Raw genomic sequence first — 19,524 nt, forward strand, 5'->3', positions numbered from 1 at the left:
TATTCATTGAAAAGGCAACTGCAGCTCTTATCTACAGCTGTGTATGGTCAGAGAGAACACTTCACATCCTGTAGTTCATTGGTAGGAGGCTGCAATCTCAAAGGACTGGATACAGTCTTAGAGGCTCTTGACTTTCCCTAAGATTGGCTGGTGCTCAGATTTTCCTCTACGCAATAACTCCACACACTTCCTTTTCTAATGTAAGCTAAATTTGATCAGCATAAGTACAAAGATAGTGTGGGATTAATAAAAATTAGTTAATGATTGCAACACTGAAGATGTAGAATGCAATTCTATCTTCATTAAGTTATTCCTATTAACACAGCATGCTTGAAACTAAGGGAGAGCTTTTATACTTATTAAAATACATAAATTACAAGAAAAAATGTAAACCCCCATACCAACAACACACACACACAAAAAGTACTAACTGATGAAGTCTTAAATGCTTCTCATTTGCAGCTGTTCCAAGCAACACAACTTTCCCACTGCCCATCCAATCTGTCACGTTCCAGAACATTTACCAAGCTGCATGTTACAAATGGCCCAGTCCAAAATGGTATCTTATATTATTCTCACTTAGTTTCTGCCAGCAACAGGGTCTGTAACACTCCCACAAATAGGACTAAGGGAGTGCAACATCTGCCTTACAACAACCCCAAGCAGCACTACAGGCTGGGGACAGAGTGGCTGAGAGCAGCCACCAAGAAAGGGACCGGGGTATGCTGGTAGATAGTAGCTGAAGATGAGCCAGCAGTGTGCCCAGGTGGCCAGGAGAGCCAATGGCATCCTGGGCTGGCTCAGGAACAGTGTGGCCAGCAGGACAAGGGAGGTTATTCTGCACCTGTACTCAGCACTGCTCAGTCCACCCCTGGAGTGCTGTGTCCAGTTCTGGGCTCCTCAACTCAAGAGAGATTTTGAGGTGCTGGAAGGTGTCCAGAGAAGGGCAACAAAGCTGGTGAGGGGCCTGGAACACAGCCCTGTGAGGAGAGGCTGAGGGAGCTGGGGGTGTGCAGCCTGCAGCAGAGGAGGCTCAGGGCAGAGCTCATTGCTGTCTACAACTGCCTGAAGGGAGGCTGTAGCCAGGTGGGGTTGGGCTTTTCTGCCAGGCAAGCAGCAACAGAAGAAGGGGACACAGACTCAAGCTGTGCTGGGGGAGGTCTAGGCTGGATGTTAGGAGGAAGTTGTTGTCAGAGAGAGTGATTGGCATTGGAATGGGCTGCCCAGGGAGGTGGTGGAGGCACCGTCCCTGGAGGTGTTGAAGCAAAGCCTGGCTGAGGCACTTAGTGCCATGGTCTGGTTGATTGGACAGGGCTGGGTGCTAGGTTGGCCTGGATGATCTTGGAGGTCTCTTCCAACCTGTTTGATTCTATGAAGAAAGGCTGAGGGAGCTGGATCTCTTTTGGCTTGGAGAAGGGTAGACTGAGGGCTGACCTCATTTGTGCTTAGAAACAGATGAAGGGTGAGTGCTAGGAGGAGAGACAAGCTCTTCTGTGACGTCCAGTGATAGGACAAAGAGCAATGGGTGCAAGCTGGAGCATAGGAGGCTGCACATGAAAACAAGAAATGTTTTCCATTGTGATGGTGACAGAACACTGAAGCAGGCTGCCCAGTGAGGTTGTAGAGTCTCCTTCTCTGGAGACATTCAGAATCTGCCGGGATGCACTGCTGTGTGATGTATTCTAGGTGATCCTGCTCTGGCAGAGGGGTTAGACTACATGATCTTTCAAGGTCCTTTCAACCCTTAGCATTCTGTGTGATATTAATGCTTTAGCCTATAAATAATTCAGGAAAGAAAGACAAATCTTAACAGTCCTCTGTTGAAAGCTCAAGCATTTCTACACTGCTTTAAAAAAGAAAGACTTAAGTTTTCTGTTGAATAGTAAGTGATAAATGCTGGGCTTTTTCCCAGTGGTTAGCATCTTCTGTGTTCTGACATCCAAAAAGCATAATGCAGAGCAACCTGATGACTATAAATCATCAGTCAACATTAAACCAAAGATGCCTTTGTAACAATTTTATTTCTGTATAACTAGAAACGTAGATTTCAAAGCTAATAAGAGCAATAAAGATTGCTTTAAATAGCTGGGAAAGAAAATGCTGGTTAGTTTACTATTACTTCATACAAAAACCTTTCAAATTGCTAAGATCCCCTCCAGAAATGTGCCAAGGTGATCTGTACATAAAATGATTTAACTTCTTAATGTTGTCTGGTTAGTATTTAGTATAAGAATTTGTTAGAAGTGCAGGACAACAAATCTGTGCCCTTTATACTGTGTCCCCTCAGGAATCACAATTCCACAAGAAGCATTTTTTTCTATGTATGTATAAGGCTGTGATTTAAAGAAAAGCAAAGCAACCCAAGTGTAGCTAGAAAAGAAAATACTGCATGGGTAATTTGTTGCAGTTTTCCTGTCACCATTATCAAGACAGACAGACAAGGATAATCATAGCTTCATCATCTGCTTCTTGAATATCGAAATACTTTAACGAGGTTTTATACAAAGATCCATCTTTCATGCTCTGTTCCAGGGCTGTCAACAGAAAACCAACACAGATAAGGAAGGGGGAACATAAGAAGCCTATAGGAAGCACTTGGAAAACAGCCAAGAAAAAAGGGAGGCTGTTGAAAGAAAAAGAAGATGTGAATAATGAAAAAAAAATTACAGATACCACAAAAAGAATTACCAGAATAGGTCAACACCCATTTTTTTTCTTCCACAGCCATGTCTGCCAAAACCCAAATAGATTACATGGATGTCTGGAAGCCAGACAAAACCCATGTAGAACCTAATTAGAGCTTCTAATCAATGCATAATCCTGCTCGTGCCTACCAAGTTTCAGGCAATGGTTTCTTTCTCTTGGAGAAGAAGCTGTTTTGTACACTTGCTAACTTCCTGCCCCTGTAGAAATTAAGATCTACCAGTTCTCAAGCCAATCATTTTTCTGAACACCTCAAATAAATTAACACCTAAGAGGGTGTGATACAACTCCAACAAATATTTTGGAGCAGGAGGAAAAGGGAAAAGTGAACATTCATCAGTAACTGTATGAAGGAACAATCTCCCTGGGTGCTAGAGGCCATCAAAGATGTCCAGAAGGCAATTCCAACTAACAGCTGGATTAAGGTGCTTAGAAATAACTGCTGGAACACAGACTTGCATTACAGTAAAAACTTTCAACAGGGTAAAGATCATTAAAATGCACAGTAGAATTTGAGAGAGTGCAAAACAAGAGAGGTGTAAAGGGTTAACCCTCCTGGGGGAGTCTTGACCCTGACTCCAGGTCCTCCTGACTGCTCCCCGGGGGTGGGTCAGTGAAGTGCTTAGCCCACTCCCACTTCCAGTCTAGCCCCCTATAAAAAGAGAGGATCTTCCTGTTTCTCTCTCTCTCACCCTGCCTCCCTGCTTGCCAGCATCACCATCCTGCTTCCTGCTACTCTTTGTTTTACCACACGGCCATAACCCATGAGGTGGACAAAACCATTGGCATCAATCTGGTTATATACATACATTTTGTATCTTGTTCTTTTCCCCTTTCCTATACCTTTTGTAATTCCCCTACCTCAAAGACCTTTTTTTTATTGCAAACATTTTCTCTTTTAACTTCCCAATCTAAGTGAGACTTTATTTGGGTGTGTTTTACCTTTCCTCTCTACATCTGATTCCCTTTCTTTGAAACAAAGAGGGGGAAGAGGGAAAAGCATCCTATAAATGGTTATTGGTTCTATTAACTGTATTTGAGTCTCTGGAAATTTAGACTAGAACGAGACAAGAGGAAAACCTACCTACGAGGAGGCTTTCTTCTTTTGTTTTCCACTTTCATATGCTGCTACATCTTTTGTTCTCATTCTATCTGCAGGTGAACATACTTGCAGTTCTACAGAAGTTTAGGTTTATATAAGGGTGGGCTGCTTCAAACCCATTTTCTCTGTCTGCATGCTCTCATTCCATCACTTCTGTTAGTGCTAAACCAAAACTGATTTCCTAGCAAGCCATTTAATCCAAGGTTTAAGCTCCCCACTAAATGAGTTGACTATGCAGTCACATGAAGGCCAGCACTTTGATGCAAAATAGGAAGCAGGAACAGGAAATGATGAATGCATGGCAAGACTGCAGCAGCCATACTGCCATGGATACGTTAAGTCATGCCACTAAAAATAACACACTGTCATCTCTCCTCCACTTGGAAAAGTTTATCATGTCATCATAGCATCACAGAACTGTTTCACCTGGAAAAGAGCTCTAAGATTATTGAGTCCAACTGTTAACCTAAGACCATCATGGCCATTAAACTATGCCCTGAACTGCCATGTCATAGAATCATAGGATCAACCAGATTGGAAGAGAACTCCAAGATCATCCAGTCCAAACTAGCACCCAGCTCTAGACAATCAACCAGACCGTGGAACTAAGTGCCTCAGCCAGGCTTTGACTGAATGCCTCCAGGCACAGCGACTCCACCACCTCCCTGGGCAGCCCATTCCAATGCCAATCACTCCCTCTGGAAAGAACTTCCTCCTAACACCCAGCCTAGACCTCCCCCAGCACAACTTGGGACTGTGTCCCCTTGTTCTGTTGCTGGTTGCCTGGGAGAAGAGATCCAGCAACACATCTTTTGAACATCTCCAGGGATGGTGAATTCACAGCCTCCCTGGACAGCCCACTCCAATGTCTGACCACTCTTTCAGTTAAGAAATATTTCCAAATATCCAATCCAAACATGCCCTGGTGCAAGTTGAGGCTATTCCCTTCCCTTTTATCACTTGACAACCTGTGCTAGATTGTGTAGTTCTACGCTAGATTGTTTAGTCCTGCTCTGGCAGGGGGGCTGGACACAATGATCTCCTTGGGTCCTTTCTAACCCCTAGACATTAGGGTGAAGAGATCAACCTCCACCTCACTACAACATCCTTTCAGGGCGCTGAGGAAAGCAATGTCATCTCTTTTCAGCCTCCTCCAGACCAAACAATCACAGTTCCCTCGGCTGTTCCTCATCAGACTTGTTCTCTAGACCCTTTACAAGCTTTTTTGCCCTTCCCTGGACACCCTTCAGCAACTCAATGTCCTCCTTGAGCTGAGGGGCCCAAAACTGAAGACAGCATTCAAGGTGCAGCCTCACCAGTACAAAGCACAGGAACACAACCATATCTCTACTCCTGCTGGCCACACTGCTCCTGAAAGTGGCTGGGATGCTGCCAGCCTTCTTGGCCACCTGAGCACATTGCTGGTTCACATTCAGATGGCTGTCAACCACCATTCCCAGGTCCTCTTCTCCTGAGCAGCTTACAGCCACTCGCCCCAAAGCCTGTAGTGATGCATGAGGCTGTTGTGACCCAAGTGCAGAGCCTTCCTACCTTTGAACATGTTGGCACTCCCAATGTGGTGTTGTTTTCCAACTTACTGAAGGTGCACACAGTCCTCTCATTCAGATTATTGATAAGGATATTAAACAAGACTGGAGAACACTGCTTGTGACTGTTACAAACTGGATTTCACTCCATTCACCACACTTTGGGCCTGGCCATCCATCCAGTGGACTCAGTGGAAACACCTACCCATCCAAGCCATGAGCAGCTAGTTCCTCCAGGAGGAGGATGCAGTGGAAGACACTGCCAAATGCTTTGCTAAAGCACAGATAAATAACATCCACAGCCTTCCTCTCACCTACTAAATGTGTCTTAGGAGATCAGGTTTGTCAAGCAAGACCTGACCTTCATGAATCTATGTTGACTGGGCCTGATCATCTACTTGCCCTGCACATGCTGAATAATGACACTGGACATGATATGCTCCACAACCTTCCTGAGCACCAAGGTCAGACTGACAGGTCTGTAACTCCCCAGATCCTCCTTCTAGTCTTCCCTGTAGATGGGCATCACACTTGCCAACCTCCAGTCAATTGGGATCTCCCCACCTAGCCAGGACTGCTGGTGAACTGTGGAAAGAGGTTTGACGAGCACTTTGGCCAGTTCTCTCAGTACTCTTGGGTATAAGACACACACAGGTCTGTGGGGCCAGATGGCAAAGGGATGCAGCAGGTTTCTAAACATCTCCTCTTGGATTATGTGAGCTACATTCTGCCTTTCACTGCTACTTTCCAGCTCGGGGAGGCTGGATATCCAGTGGACAACTGATCCTGCTGCTAAAAGCTAAAACACAATGGGTAAAGAGCAACTCAGCCTTTTCCTTGTCCTTGACCTCTGTGTTCCACACTGCATTCAACAAAGGACAGAGATTCAGCTTAGTTCTCCTTTTGTTGCCAATGTACTTGTGGAAGCATTTCTTGTTGTCTACAACAGCTGAAGTCAAATTTATTTCCAGTTGGAATTTCTCTCTGCATGGCCTCACAATGCTGTAGTCCTTCTCAGTGGCCTGTTCCTTCTTCCAACAACCATAAACTCTCCTCTTCTCCCTAAGCTGCAACCAGTTTGATCTAACTGGCACTCCCAAGTAGTTTGGCTGTTTCATCACCTACAGAGCTTCACTTTTGCCCATCTACATGACATGCACTGTGAAAGACTTACATCTGAACTGACAAGCAAATGTCTTGCAGGAACCTTCTGAAAAGCTCTTAAGAACAGCAGTGTCCCTTTTCTGCAACTGTACATTTATCAATTCTGAACTTTTAATTGAACAAGCAGCAAACAATGGATTGCACAGCATGATCAACACTTCAACATGGAAACTATGGAGGGTGGCACTGCACTCTCACTTGTGAAAGCAAAAATGCAAAACCACTACATCACTCCAGAATGAAACAGCTATTCAAGAAAGTCCTACTTGCATGCATAATTTATGGTGTCTTTTTAGATTGTTAAAATAAATGAAATCATCTGCTAAGACCTTTCCAATTTCAAACTTTTGCTAGTCTTAGCTACAGGGAAACAAACTAAGTACAGCATTACTACGGCATCTACCTTTCTAAGGAGAGCCAAAGCTTGATCATAGAATCAATCAGGTCGGAAGAGACCTCCAAGATCATCCACTCTAACCTACCATCCAGCCCTGTCCAAACTGTTCTTATTGCTTAAGGAGAGCAAAATACAACATCTTAACAGCATTAAGCTGCTTATTTTACCCTGAAAATAGACAGTATTTCTTACCATACTGCTCTGGCTAACAGCCTCTAAATATTCTGATCACTCCTCCTCCTACTTCTACCTTTCTAGTAGTGTCTTGCATTTAACCTTCCTAGCCCCTCAGGCAAAAGTAAATTCATCCAGTAGTAAACCTTAACTCCAACAGATTCAATCAATCACTTTAAGCAAGCACTTCAGCTTCTTGGACCGTTTTCCAGTATTTCCACAGTTGTTCTCATTTCAATTTTTACTACTCTGTTAGTTGTCAAGCAAAACTATCATCTCTCAGTCGTTCATGAAAACGTCCAGAGGTGAAAGTGCAAGCATGCTTCACTTCTTTTCAGCTACACTAATTCAGACTTAGCCTTCCAAACAGTTTGCTGGAAATAGACTACACGAGTAGCTCCAACCATAATATGGTCAATGGACAGTATCATAGAATCAGGCAGGGTCGGAAGGGACCACAAGGATCATCTACTTCCAACCCCCCTGCCATGGACACAGACACCCTACCCTGTGAGCAGGCTGCCCACAGCCTCTGCCAGCCTGGCCTTAAACACCTCCAGGCATGAGGCCTCAACCACCTCCCTGGGCAACCCAGTCCAGCCTCTCACCACTCTCATGCTCAACAACTTCCTCCTCACCTCTAGCCTGAACCTCCCCACCTCCAACTTTGCTCCACTCCCCCCAGTCCTGTCACTTCCTGACAGCCTAAAAAGTCCCTCCCCAGCTTTTTTTGTAGGTCCCCTTCAGATCCTGGAAGGCCACATGAAGGTCACCTGGGAGCCTCCTCTTCTGCAGCCTGCACAGCTCCAACTCTTTCAGTCTGTCCTCACAGGAGAAGTGCTCCAGCCCTCTGATCATCCTCATGGCCCTTCTTTTGAACACCTCCAGGGATGGCGACTCCACCACCTCCCTGGGCAGCCCATTCCAATGCCAATCACTCTCTCTGCCAACAACTTCCTTCTAACATCCAGCCTAGACCTCCCCCAGCACAACTTGAGACTGTGTCCCCTTGTTCTGTTGCTGGTTGCCTGGCAGAAGAGCCCAACCCCACCTGGCCAAAACTACTGGATGAGGCACTCAGTGCCTGATTTCACAAAATAATCTCATTTTTTCCTTGCAATATGGAAAACTTCTCCTCTACCCAAAAAGATACAATTTTTAGCACTTTTAAATGCCACAAAAGTGATGGTAAAAATCAGCACAAAAGTTAACAGCATAGGATGCACTACACAACCACATTGAATCACCTTGCTTTGAGCAAGAACAAAGAGCAGATCTAAGGAAAGGGCTCTCACATGGTAATTTTGGTCCCTGCAAAAAGCTTTAAGTCACCTGGCTGAGCAGGAGGCAGTGCATATCACCAGGAAGTGAGAAAGACAACCACTTTTCAGTTTCACAAGGTGTTATTTTCCCCAGTATACTGCTAGCAAAGTCTTTTTGATACCATGTTCCCCAGGTCTTTTGTTCTTTTTGTAAGGTGTTTAATGTGACAATCTAAGAAAACAGGTGGTCTTTGTTAAAGTATCAGAACCCTCTCAAAGCAAAAGACAAAGGCTTGTCATATTTCCCAGCCTTAACGTGAAGCATCCCTATGCTAAAAGAGGGTAAGAAAGCCAGCGTTAAGAACAGTTCTGCAGCGTCTTTCAGAGGCAGCAAGAACTTCCTGCATCTGCATCTAAAGCAGGCACAAAATCCCATCGACTGTCAAAGATGCTTTTCTGTTCTGAAGGACAACAATTCCATCTAGGATGAGACATTTTAATGACAGAGGACTACAAAATAATTTCTAAACTCCATTTTATGCCACTCTGCAGACTCACTGCTGCAATATTAATTGCATTTCAGAAGCAACTTCTAGAAACAGAAATCAAAGACTTGCATACAAATACTTACTGCAGGTATCAGTAACTTCTTTACTTCTTCAACAGCCCTCTTCAGTTTTATTTCTGCTCTATTCTGAGCATCCTCCACAGTGATCAGTACATGTAAATCTTCGTTCAGGTGTTCCCAGTTGGGCTTGCCTCGATTCTGTTCCTCCTACAAAACCAAAACACAGGAGCTAAGAAGCACTGCTATATTCAGTGTAAAGCACCCACAGAAACAGCAGACAAACACAATTCTGTGAACAGTATGAACTGCTTTTTCAGCATGATTGGAAAAGGCTTCTTCATATTGTGGAGACTGTTTTCTTTTCTGTGGTTATGTAACAAGAATTCAGTCTCCAAAACATCTTTCTGGTGATTTTGTTTGTGTTTTGGAGCCTCATACTTGTGCATTTTTTTTAAGACTGCAAAATGAATGTGAGTTCTTAGAGTACCTTTCCCAACTGAACAAAAGAACAAGAAGTACTGAAAACACAGTGGTGTTTTTAATAACCTTCAGGGCATGTTAAGGGTCAAACAGATAAAGCACTGGGGTAGTTAAGCAGCCTAATATTTTCATGGAAAGCACAACAGACATTCTATGCATGAACTCCATCTGAACCACTCCAAAGGACAAGAGAGCAAGGAATTCTTCTCTGCTAAAAACTGATTTTGAACACTCATGGAAGAAAATGTTCAAGAACCAAACATTACAAAAGGAACAGAAGTTGCAAGCTTCAAAGCACAGCTTCATGTACTGATTGAAGGGCACAGAGGAGGTGACAACAGGACTTAGATACTGAAGTCACAGAGCAGAATGTGACAAGACAATGCTATTACACTGCTATTCTGTTATATTGGTGGTTATATTAACTCACAGATAAATCTGGATGTTTTCAGAAAGGGAGGGCACTTTAAACAAAACACTGTTTTAAAGTAAACATTTTTAAACAACAAATATCAGCAAACTGAAGTAGTTACAGAATCACAGAATCAGGCAGGGTTGGAAGGTACCACAAGGACCATCTACTTCCAACCCCCCTGCCATGCCCAGGGACACCCTACCCTAGTGCAGGCTGACCACAGCCTCAGCCAGCCTGGCCTTAAACACCTCCAGCCATGGGGCCTCAACCACCTCCCTGGGCAACCCAGTCCAGCCTCTCACCACTCTCATGCTCAACAACTTCCTCCTCACAGCCACTCTGACTCTCCCCACCTCCAGCTTTGCTCCATTCCCCCCAGTCCTGTCACTCCCTCACAGCCTAAAAAGTCCCTCCCCAGCTTTTTTGTAGCCCCCTTCAGGTCCTGGAAGGCCACAAGAAGGTCACCTGGGAGCCTCCTCTGCTCCAGCCTGCACAGCCCCAACTCTTTCAGTCTGTCCTCTTAGCAGAGCTGCTGCAGCCCTCTGAGCATCCTCGTGGCCCTGCTCTGGACACACTCCAGCATCTCCACATCCGTCTTGTAATGGGGGCTCCAGAACTGGATGCAGTACTCCAGGTGGGGTCTCACCAGAGCAGAGTAGAGGGGGAGGATCACCTCCCTCCACCTGCTGGCCACACTTCTGCTGCTGCAGCCCAGGCTCTGGTTGGCTTTCTGGGCTGCTGGTGCACACTGCTGGCTCCTGTTGAGCTTCTCGTCCACCAGCACCCCAAGTCTCTCTCCTCAGGGCTGCTCTCCATGGGTAGATGAAAGTACATGAAAGTACCCTGTCTTCCAAAAACATAATAAGCAATACAAAAGCACCTTTTCAACTCACTTTTTAATACACTGTAAATAAAGCTGAACTTCCCTGCTGCCCAGCTTTGTAGACATAAACTACAGTCTGTGGTTACCTTGAAGTGAACTGCAACTAAGACAAAGCAGACAACAGCTGAGCTAGGAAGGGACCCTGCCCATCAGTTCAGTGCAATCCCTGCCCAGGAGCAGGGACCACCTTTTAAGTATTTCCAAGTCTGGTGACTCCATCATCTCTCCAGGTGACTCATTTGGTGTTCATCCACAACTTACAAAGTTCTTTCTTATGCTCAAATGTAATTTCTTTCAGTGTGCCTCTTGCCTCATACCCTTCGGTAGCAACTGTTAGGCAGCTCAGCCCAAGTGCCTGGCCTGCCTATGGAAAAGAGACACTGGCACAGGAGTACAGATTAGTTGACCTACTGGAAAGCAGCTCTGTGGGGAAGAATCTGGGAGTCGTGGTGGACAAATTAACCATCAGCCAGTAGTGTGCTCTTGTGGTCAGAAAGGCCAGTGGCATCCTGAGGTGCACTGGGAAGAGTGTGACCAGGAGGTTGAGGACAGCTCTTCCCCTCTTCTATACTGTGCCTTTGTGAGGCCACATCCAGCATAACGTGTCAAGTTCTGGACTCCCCAGCTGGAGAGAGAGAAGCACTGGAGTGCGTCCAATGGCGAGTCAGAAAGGTAACTGGGGGACTGGAGTGTCTGTCTTAACAGGAGAGACTTGGAGCTGCTTAGGCTGTAGCAGAGACGATTGAGAAGGGATCTATAAACACTTCTATATCTAAAAGGTAGGAGTCAAGAGGATGGGGTCAATCTCTTTTCAGTGCTGCCCAGGGGTGATATGCACAAACTGACATGGAAAGTTCTGCCTAAACCTAAGGAAAAACTTGAGTGTGATGGAACAGCAGAGCACGCTGCTTGAAGATGTGGAGTCTCCTTCTCTGGAGATGTTCAAAACCTGCCTAGACATGTTCCTCTGCAACTTATGCAGGTGACCCTGCTTTAGCAGAGAGGCTGGACTAGTTGATCCTTACAGGTCTCTTCCAAGCCCTACCGTTCTGTGATTCTGAGTTATCTGGGAGGGGAGAGGGGGGAAACTGCTACCGCACCAGGAAGAGTATACACATCAAAGGAAGAAATTTAAGTGCATGTATTCAAACTTGTATTAGATACACCAGTAGTAATTTATAGCATGAAGTTGCTGCTGCATTCCAGAGATTGTTTATGAAATAATCACACAGGAAAAATGGAAGCAGAGAAGACATGGAAACTATAGAGTAGTATGATTTATGCCACAGCCTTGGGGAGCACCAGTATTAGACAAGCGTAATTATAACCAAACTGTCTTGTCAGCTAAATTAAAGAACATTAAGACCAACATAACTGGTAGATGAAATTTCAGCTGTGCTTCTTGTTTGGCAGAAACTTCAGTGTCCTTAAACATAACCTAATTCTTCAAACAGATTTTGCTTCCATTCTGTTGCCTGTGTGTATACACTCATTATCTTCAGGGTACCTATACACAGCAATGAACTGGAATAAACTGCTCAGTATTCATCTTGTTATTAAGGTCAATTGATTAAGCAGTGAAAAAAAGACTTGCTGCAACTCTTCAAAATGAAGTTGCACAAGCACAATACAGGATGTGTTGTGGTTTGGGTTTTTGGGGGGGGGAGTGTGTGTTGGTTTTTTTTGTTTTGGGAGCTCAGGGGTGGTGGTGGGTTTAAGGAGTAACCAAGAAAGCTGGCAGAAGATGCAAGTGACTTGCATCAATACAGCCAAGTTTAATATCAGAAAAGTTGTTCCCTGAGGAGAAAAACTGAAGTCTATATCCCTGTTGTGTTTTCTGCTCTCCATGCACCTCACTCTACTACGCTAATTCCAAGTCATGGTTTTATACTTCCTGCACCTCAGCCCTTTAAAGTCATTCCTATTTATATTTCCATATCCCGCCATACAATCAGCCAGGTTGGAAGAGACCTCCAAGAGCATCCAGTCCAACCTAGCACCCAGCCCTAAACAATCAACCAGACCATGGCACTAAGTGCCTCAGCCAGGCTTAGCTTCAACACCTCCAGGCACAGCAACTCCACCACCTCCCTGAGCAGCCCATTCCAATGCCAATCACTCTCTCTGCCAACAACTTCCTCCTAACATCCAGCCTATGTAAAAGTGAAGTTTTCTCTTTCAATCTTTGCCAGTGAATGCAAGCCTTGACAAGGACTGAGCAGTGAAAATAAAACCAAATCTGAAAACCAACCCACCTCCCAAACTTGTATTCCCATCATATACTTGTGACACTAACGTTACAGTAGTTGTTACTTTAAAACATGCCTGCAAACAAAAGAAATGCTTGGGGAGGGATTAGAGCTCTCTGTTTTTGCCAAGTTGAAACTTCAAGTCAGCCCTGCAGAAAACTAGTTTAAAAATGATACACTAATTACAGTATCTGTTTGAACAACAGGAGTAATTTTATAACATGAAGCATTGGAACACACTGATTGTCCTAACCCCTGCTGATAAACTGCTTTAATTGTGCAGTTACAGTCAAGCAAATTAACATACACTTTTGCTCCTACTGAGCTTCTAACAGTAGCAGTTCACAAGCAGAAAGCTAGTGAAAAAACCAACACAATGAAGTGCTGGAGGAGCAGCACCTGCTCTGGGAGAACACTGCAGCCTACTCTGCATTTAGAATTCTTGATTACAAAGTTTTGTCCTGTAGAAGCAACAGAGATCAGCTGCTTCAAATGGACAGTCACACACTTGTTATTTTGAATGTCAGACAAGTTAGCATTATTTCTCTTGCCTTTAATTAGAAGCACAGAATCAGTCAGGGTTTCGTAATGTGGTACAACTGTTCAGATTGTCAATGTCTTACTGGATTATCAGACTGACATTTGAGTCATGGACACAGGAGAGCAACACTGAAGAACGAACTGAGCTGTATCCACCACTGGTTAAATTACCTTTAAGTACCACAGTGTGATGGTTTGGGTGTTACCTTACCCCCCACACTTAAGAAAGTCACCCAGCCTAGACTCAGCTGAGTGGGAAGCTAAAAGAATGGAGCTTTATATATACAGCTCAGCACAATACACAAGCAGGTATTTACAGTATATACAGAAATAGACAAGTTAAAAAGTAATGCAGAAACACAGCAGCCCTCCCAGAAACCAGAGTCCCCAGGAGGGGCTCCCAACCACCCTTCCACCTTCTCCCCACCCCTCTACCTTACCCCAGATCATGCCTTATGCTCAAGGTGAGTTTGTAGCGTCAGCCAGAGGGGTTAGGAAGCAGACAGATTAGTTAGGCAGGTTAAAGAGAGAAGTACAGCCCAAAAAGCCCAGAGAGAGACTCCATCTATGTTTGTGTTCTTGTTCTCATCCATCTCAGCAAGCCTATGAGTGCAGCAGACATCACCACTGTTTCCTTTTCACAGCCTAGCATCTAATTCTTCTCACCAAAACATTCTAGCCAGCTCCAATCTGGCACACACAGGATTGCCAGCTGAAAGGCTTTTTACAGCTTCAACAATAATTTTTCACTCCTATGACAGCAGTGTAAAGCCTTGGCCTAATCATCCAGAACTAATTTGTAGCCTAGGCAAAAAATCTTAAGACAGCACTTTAATTTTTTACATTCTAGTATCAGCTGTTGTATTTTCTAGGCAAACTTATCTGGATGTGTTTCATCTGAAACTATTCACTCTAAGTTTTCCATCTGATTGGTTCCCATTCCATTCTCTGGTTTTTAAGGATCATAGAATCCTGTGCTCCAGCCCCCTCACCAGCTTCATTGCCCTTCTCTGGACTCATTCCAGCACCTCAGCATCTCTCTGGACACAGCACTCAAGGTGTGGCCTGAGCAGTGCTGAGCACAGGGGCAGAATAACCTCCCTTGTCCTACTGGCCACACTGCTCCTGAGCCAGGTCAGGATGCCATTGGCTCTGCTGCCCACCTGGGCACACTGCTGCCTCATCTTCAGCTACTATCTTCCAGCACCCCAGGTCTCTTTCTTCCTGGCTGTTTTCCAGCCACTCTGTCCCCAGCCTGTAGTGCTGCTTGGGGTTGTTGTGGCCAAAGTGCAGAACCCTGCACTTGACTTTGTTAAATCTCATCCCGTTGTCCTCTGCCCACCCATCCAGCCTGGCCAGGTCCCTCTGCAGGGCTCTCCTACCCTCCAAGAGATCCACACTTGCTCCGAGCTTGGTGTCATCTGCAAACTTACTGATGCTGGACTCAATCCCCTCATCCAGATCATCAATAAAGATATTGAACAGGACTGGGCCCAGCACTGATCCCTGGGGCACACCACTAGTGCCAGCTTCCAACTGGATGTGGCATCATTCACCACCACTCTCTGGACCCAGCACTCCAGCCAGTTCTTGGCCCATATAAGAGTGAATATCTCCAAGCCATGAGCTGCCAGCTTGGCCAGGAGGTTGCTGTGGCAGACAGTTAGTCCTCAACTGTCCTAACATCACTTCTGCATCAACCTGACTCTATGTTTATGAGCACTACTGATGAGCATTAAGCTAATTCTACCATCATGCTTCTGATGGAAAAAAGCTGACAAAATCCAAGTTTTACCCTCATCTACCTTAGTATCTAGCAGCTCCTATTTACCATGAACTTTTACACACACAGATATTACATTGCTCAGTTTAAAGAGTCTCAACATATTTTAGAAGGCATGGGAATGAATTTTGAACACTGCAGCCAATGTAATATTTTTACCCAGCACAAGTACAAATAAAATAAGGAAAACTGATTTTTTAACATTTATGTTTTCAATTCCAATGAGAACACTGATCAGCTCTTAGCCTGGTAACAATTCTACATTACAAATACTGTTTTTTCCTCTTTTGAAGGGTTCTCAGGCAGTGACAGGACTAGGGGGAATGGAGCAAAGCTGGAGGTGGGGAGATTCAGAGTGGCCGTGAGGACGAAGTTGTTGAGCATGAGAGTGGTGAGAGGCTGGACTGGGTTGCCCAGGGAGGTGGTTGAGGCCCCATGGCTGGAGGTGTTTAAGGCCAGGCTGGCTGAGGCTGTGGGCAGCCTGCTCTAGAGTAGGGTGTCCCTGGGCATGGCAGGGGGGTTGGAACTGGCTGATCCTTGTGGTTCCTTCCAACCCTGACTGATTCTATGCTCACTTAGCTGCTCCAGATAATTGTGGCATCTGTTTTTACAGAATTTCAGCCATTTTTATTTCTCTAATCCATGTATTGTTTGCTCTCTGCTTTGCTTAGATTTGACGGCTGCGCTGCACAGCAGATCTGGTCAATGCGTCCCCCCGGTCAGTCCCTCCTCAGTAACGTCAGCTCAGTGTTACATTGATCCTTTTCTCAATAAAGCTCATTCTTTCCAAAATGCTTGTGCTCCATCTCCTCCTTGACAGCTCCACATGTGAGATGTGCTGAACAATTCATGGGGGTCAAGAAATAGAATGAAAATGCACTCCTCTGCAGGTGATATTCCTGCTTCATGTAAGCGTAAATTCCATGAATTAAATTTTCACTCATTTACATTAAAAATCTAAGAAGCAGACAAAGCTGCATTAACTCATACATGACTTGGGTTTTATGTAATTAAAAATTACTGATTTTGTATTCTACTGAATTCAGAACACTGTTAAAGGAGGAGAAAGAAATACAAAGAGATGGAAAATGTAACAGCCAAGTTACCTTACAGCCAGCACAATAGAGCTGCTTACACCCTGCATATGAAATGCCAACATATCCATATTTCTACTTTCCTAATCTCAACTTGCCTACAGCTTCCACACTTCAGTCTACTTAAAAATTTAACCACTTTGCTTTTAGTGTTTCCTTAAGGATGTACCTCAACCAGCAACAGAACAAGAGGACACAGCCTCAAGTTGTGCTGGTAGAGGTCTAGGCTGGATGCTAGAAGGAAGTTGTTGGCAGAGAGAGTGATTGGCATTGGAATGGGCTGCCCAGAGAGGTGGTGGAGGCACTGTCCCTGGAGGTGTTCAAGAAAGGACTGGATGAGGCACTTAGTGCCATGGTCTGGTTGATTGAACAGGGCTGGGTGATAGGTTGGACTGGATCATCTTTGGGGTGTCTTCCTATCTGGGGGTCTCTTCTAGGATTCTAGGTATTTATGTGTGTCTATATATCAAAAAAAACCCATGTATCAATAGGGATTCCTCTGCATAAATCTTGCTGAACATATTAAAGGAGCATATTGTAAAGACAACAAAGAGTCACATCACTCCTTCACTTTGTTTTTAGCTATGAAAAAAGTTGTAAGCCTTTAAAAGCAAAAACCACTCCACAGCAAGCCATCACTAACCCCCTCAGCATCTTTTCAGAGACTTAACATTGAGTAAGAAAAGTGGAACTTCACTTACTCCAAATATTCACACAGAAATAGACAAAGATGTCACTACAGAACACTTTTACAGATACACAGATTGGACATGCTAACAACCTCAGTGTGCCAAGAAAATGGAAAAGTACCACCTCTTCACCCACAGCCTAACAGGCAACTTTCAGAGAGTTGTGAAACTCTGCACAAATTTCCCAGCTAAATTCCCAGAAAATGAGAACTCTTCCCCATGTTGCCACTGGAATACACCCAACTGAAGTAAAAAGCAAGAGGTTCATCGATTTTAGTCTGGTGTGTATGAAATAAGCTAAGAGATCTCTGTTTAAGAATAGAAATATGGAATCAACCAGCTTGGAAGAGACCTCCAAGACCACCCAGTCCAACCTAGCACCCAGCCCTTTCCAATCAACCAGACCATAGCACTAAGTGCCTCAGCCAGGCTTTGCTTCAACACCTCCAGGGACGGTGTTGCCCTTCTCTGGACACCTTCCAGCACCTCAACATCCCTCTTGAATTGAGGGGCCCAGAACTGGACACAGCACTCAAGGGGTGGCCTGAGCAGTGCTGAGCACAGGGGCAGAATAACCTCCCTTGTTCTTCTAGCCAGTCTGTTCCTGATCCAGGCCAGGATGCCACTGGCTCTCCTGCCCACCTGGGCCCAGGTTATGCACAGATGTGGTTACACCTAGTATTTTCCTTAGTCCCCCTTTCTTATTTCAATCTTTGAGACGAATCTGTCTTGAGGATTCCTCAAAGATGTATAATAAAAAGCAGGTGTCTGATTCATTCCTGCTTCCTGTAGTTCTGCAGGGAGGGCCCAGGCAGTTAAATCCTATCCTCAATAGTTAGATTCAAATCACCTCTTACACAAGAAAACACAGCATTGAACAAACCAAACCTTATAGTAAGTGGTTGCTTAAACGAATACTGCCAGATTTAGAGATGCTGCCTATGCTTGTAATTAGTGTTCCTGCAGCGTCACCTCAGCTAAAGAACCTCTCTCACACTACAAGAGAGAACTATTCTGAGGTCTCTTCCTTAGGCTTCAGTTCAACAACAGAACTGAAATGGTATCGCTCACTGCCACCAAAGCAAATGTCTCTGTTCCTTCTTCCTTCCTCTTGGCTGCCTGCACAGTCCTTTCCTCTGCACCAGCAAACTGCTCTCACTGGGCCCTTCTGGTGCCAGTTTAACACAGCAGCAAACTACTGCTGTCAGATTAGGTTTTGCCTGTTTAGCAGGCTGAACTGGCTCAGTGACACAACTGCACAAGTAGCAGACTGAGCACAAAGGGCACAGACACATCCCTTTGTAGGAAGCTGCCAGCTGTCAGTCACGCCTCCAGCAGACTGCACAGCCAGCCTTGCAACACCAAACCACTCACAACAGGAGGTTAAGATGAGAGCTCCCCATGTTGTGACCGCCTGACTTGCAACTCAGTGGACATGCTGGGCACTTCTCAGTGCCACTTCTGTAAAATGTAGTTTTACTGCCAGTTATAAGTTAGGGATACTGAAAACTGAGTTTTCTTTCACTTCAGGTTAAGCATATAAAGCAATCAACATTTTCGACTTCAGATCACAAAATCACAGAATTTCTTGCACTGCAAAAGCCCTTCAAGATCACAGAACCCATTCATTAGTTGCACATTGACAAGTTCTTGACCATACCAAATCCCTCAGCACAACATCTATGGTTGGAAAGGACCACCAGGATCATCCACTCCAACCTTCATCCCAGCAGCCTTCATCACTAGACCATAGCCTCAAGCACCACATCCACTCTCCTTTTAAACACCTCCAGAGATGGCGACTCCACCACCTCCCTGGGCAGCCTGTGCCAGTGCTCAGGAAAGAACTTCCTCCCAACATCCAACCTCAACTTGCCCTGATGCAACTTGATAGCACAAGAGGAAATGGCCTCATTAGTAACTGGGGAGAAGAGAGCAGCTCCAGCCTCATTACAACCTGCTTTTAGGTCGCTGTAGAGGGCAATAAGGTCCCCTCTCAGCCTCCTCTTCTCCAGACTTCACACCCCCAGCTCCCTCAGCCGCTCCTCATAGGCCATGTTTGCCAGCCCTCTCCCCGGCCTCGTTGCCCTTCTCTGCACCTGCTCCAGCACCTCAGTGTCCCTCCTGTGTTACATCTGAGTGGCTTACCTGAAAAATGAACAAACTGTGTTCCTTTTAGTTAAGGAAATGGCAAAGCAACACACCCACTAAATTCACAGTATAGTGCTTAACGCCGAGTAAAATTGCATTTATACACAATAGTTTGAAGTAGCAAACTTCATTCTAGCATCTTCTAACTCGAATTTGCAGTCTCACTCTTCCTAAACACCTGTAATTCCACCGAAGACATCAGCTAGGTGTCAAAGGTCCTGTTCCCCCTTTATCACACAGTAACACTAATACTGCCAGATTACACAAGGCTTTATTCAAAAAGGAAAGCCACACACAAACAGAAACACAAAACCCTAAAACTC

The 19,524-nt window shown here is 45.0% G+C and overlaps 1 protein-coding gene across 7 annotated transcripts in view; it reads right to left on the reverse strand.

Moving 5' to 3' along the window:
- The window catches only part of QKI (QKI, KH domain containing RNA binding), a 196,610-nt gene that overhangs the window by 49,992 nt on the left and 127,094 nt on the right, over nucleotides 1-19,524 (reverse strand). For all 7 annotated transcript variants that reach the window (XM_064158236.1, XM_064158235.1, XM_064158234.1 and 4 more), the window contains exon 4: nucleotides 8,981-9,124. In XM_064158236.1, the coding sequence (XP_064014306.1) occupies nucleotides 8,981-9,124 (144 nt within the window). The remainder of the gene's footprint in view (nucleotides 1-8,980; nucleotides 9,125-19,524) is intronic.

The sequence above is a fragment of the Pogoniulus pusillus genome, chromosome 18 (genome assembly GCF_015220805.1).
Source record: "Pogoniulus pusillus isolate bPogPus1 chromosome 18, bPogPus1.pri, whole genome shotgun sequence".
NCBI classification, from domain to species: domain Eukaryota; kingdom Metazoa; phylum Chordata; class Aves; order Piciformes; family Lybiidae; genus Pogoniulus; species Pogoniulus pusillus.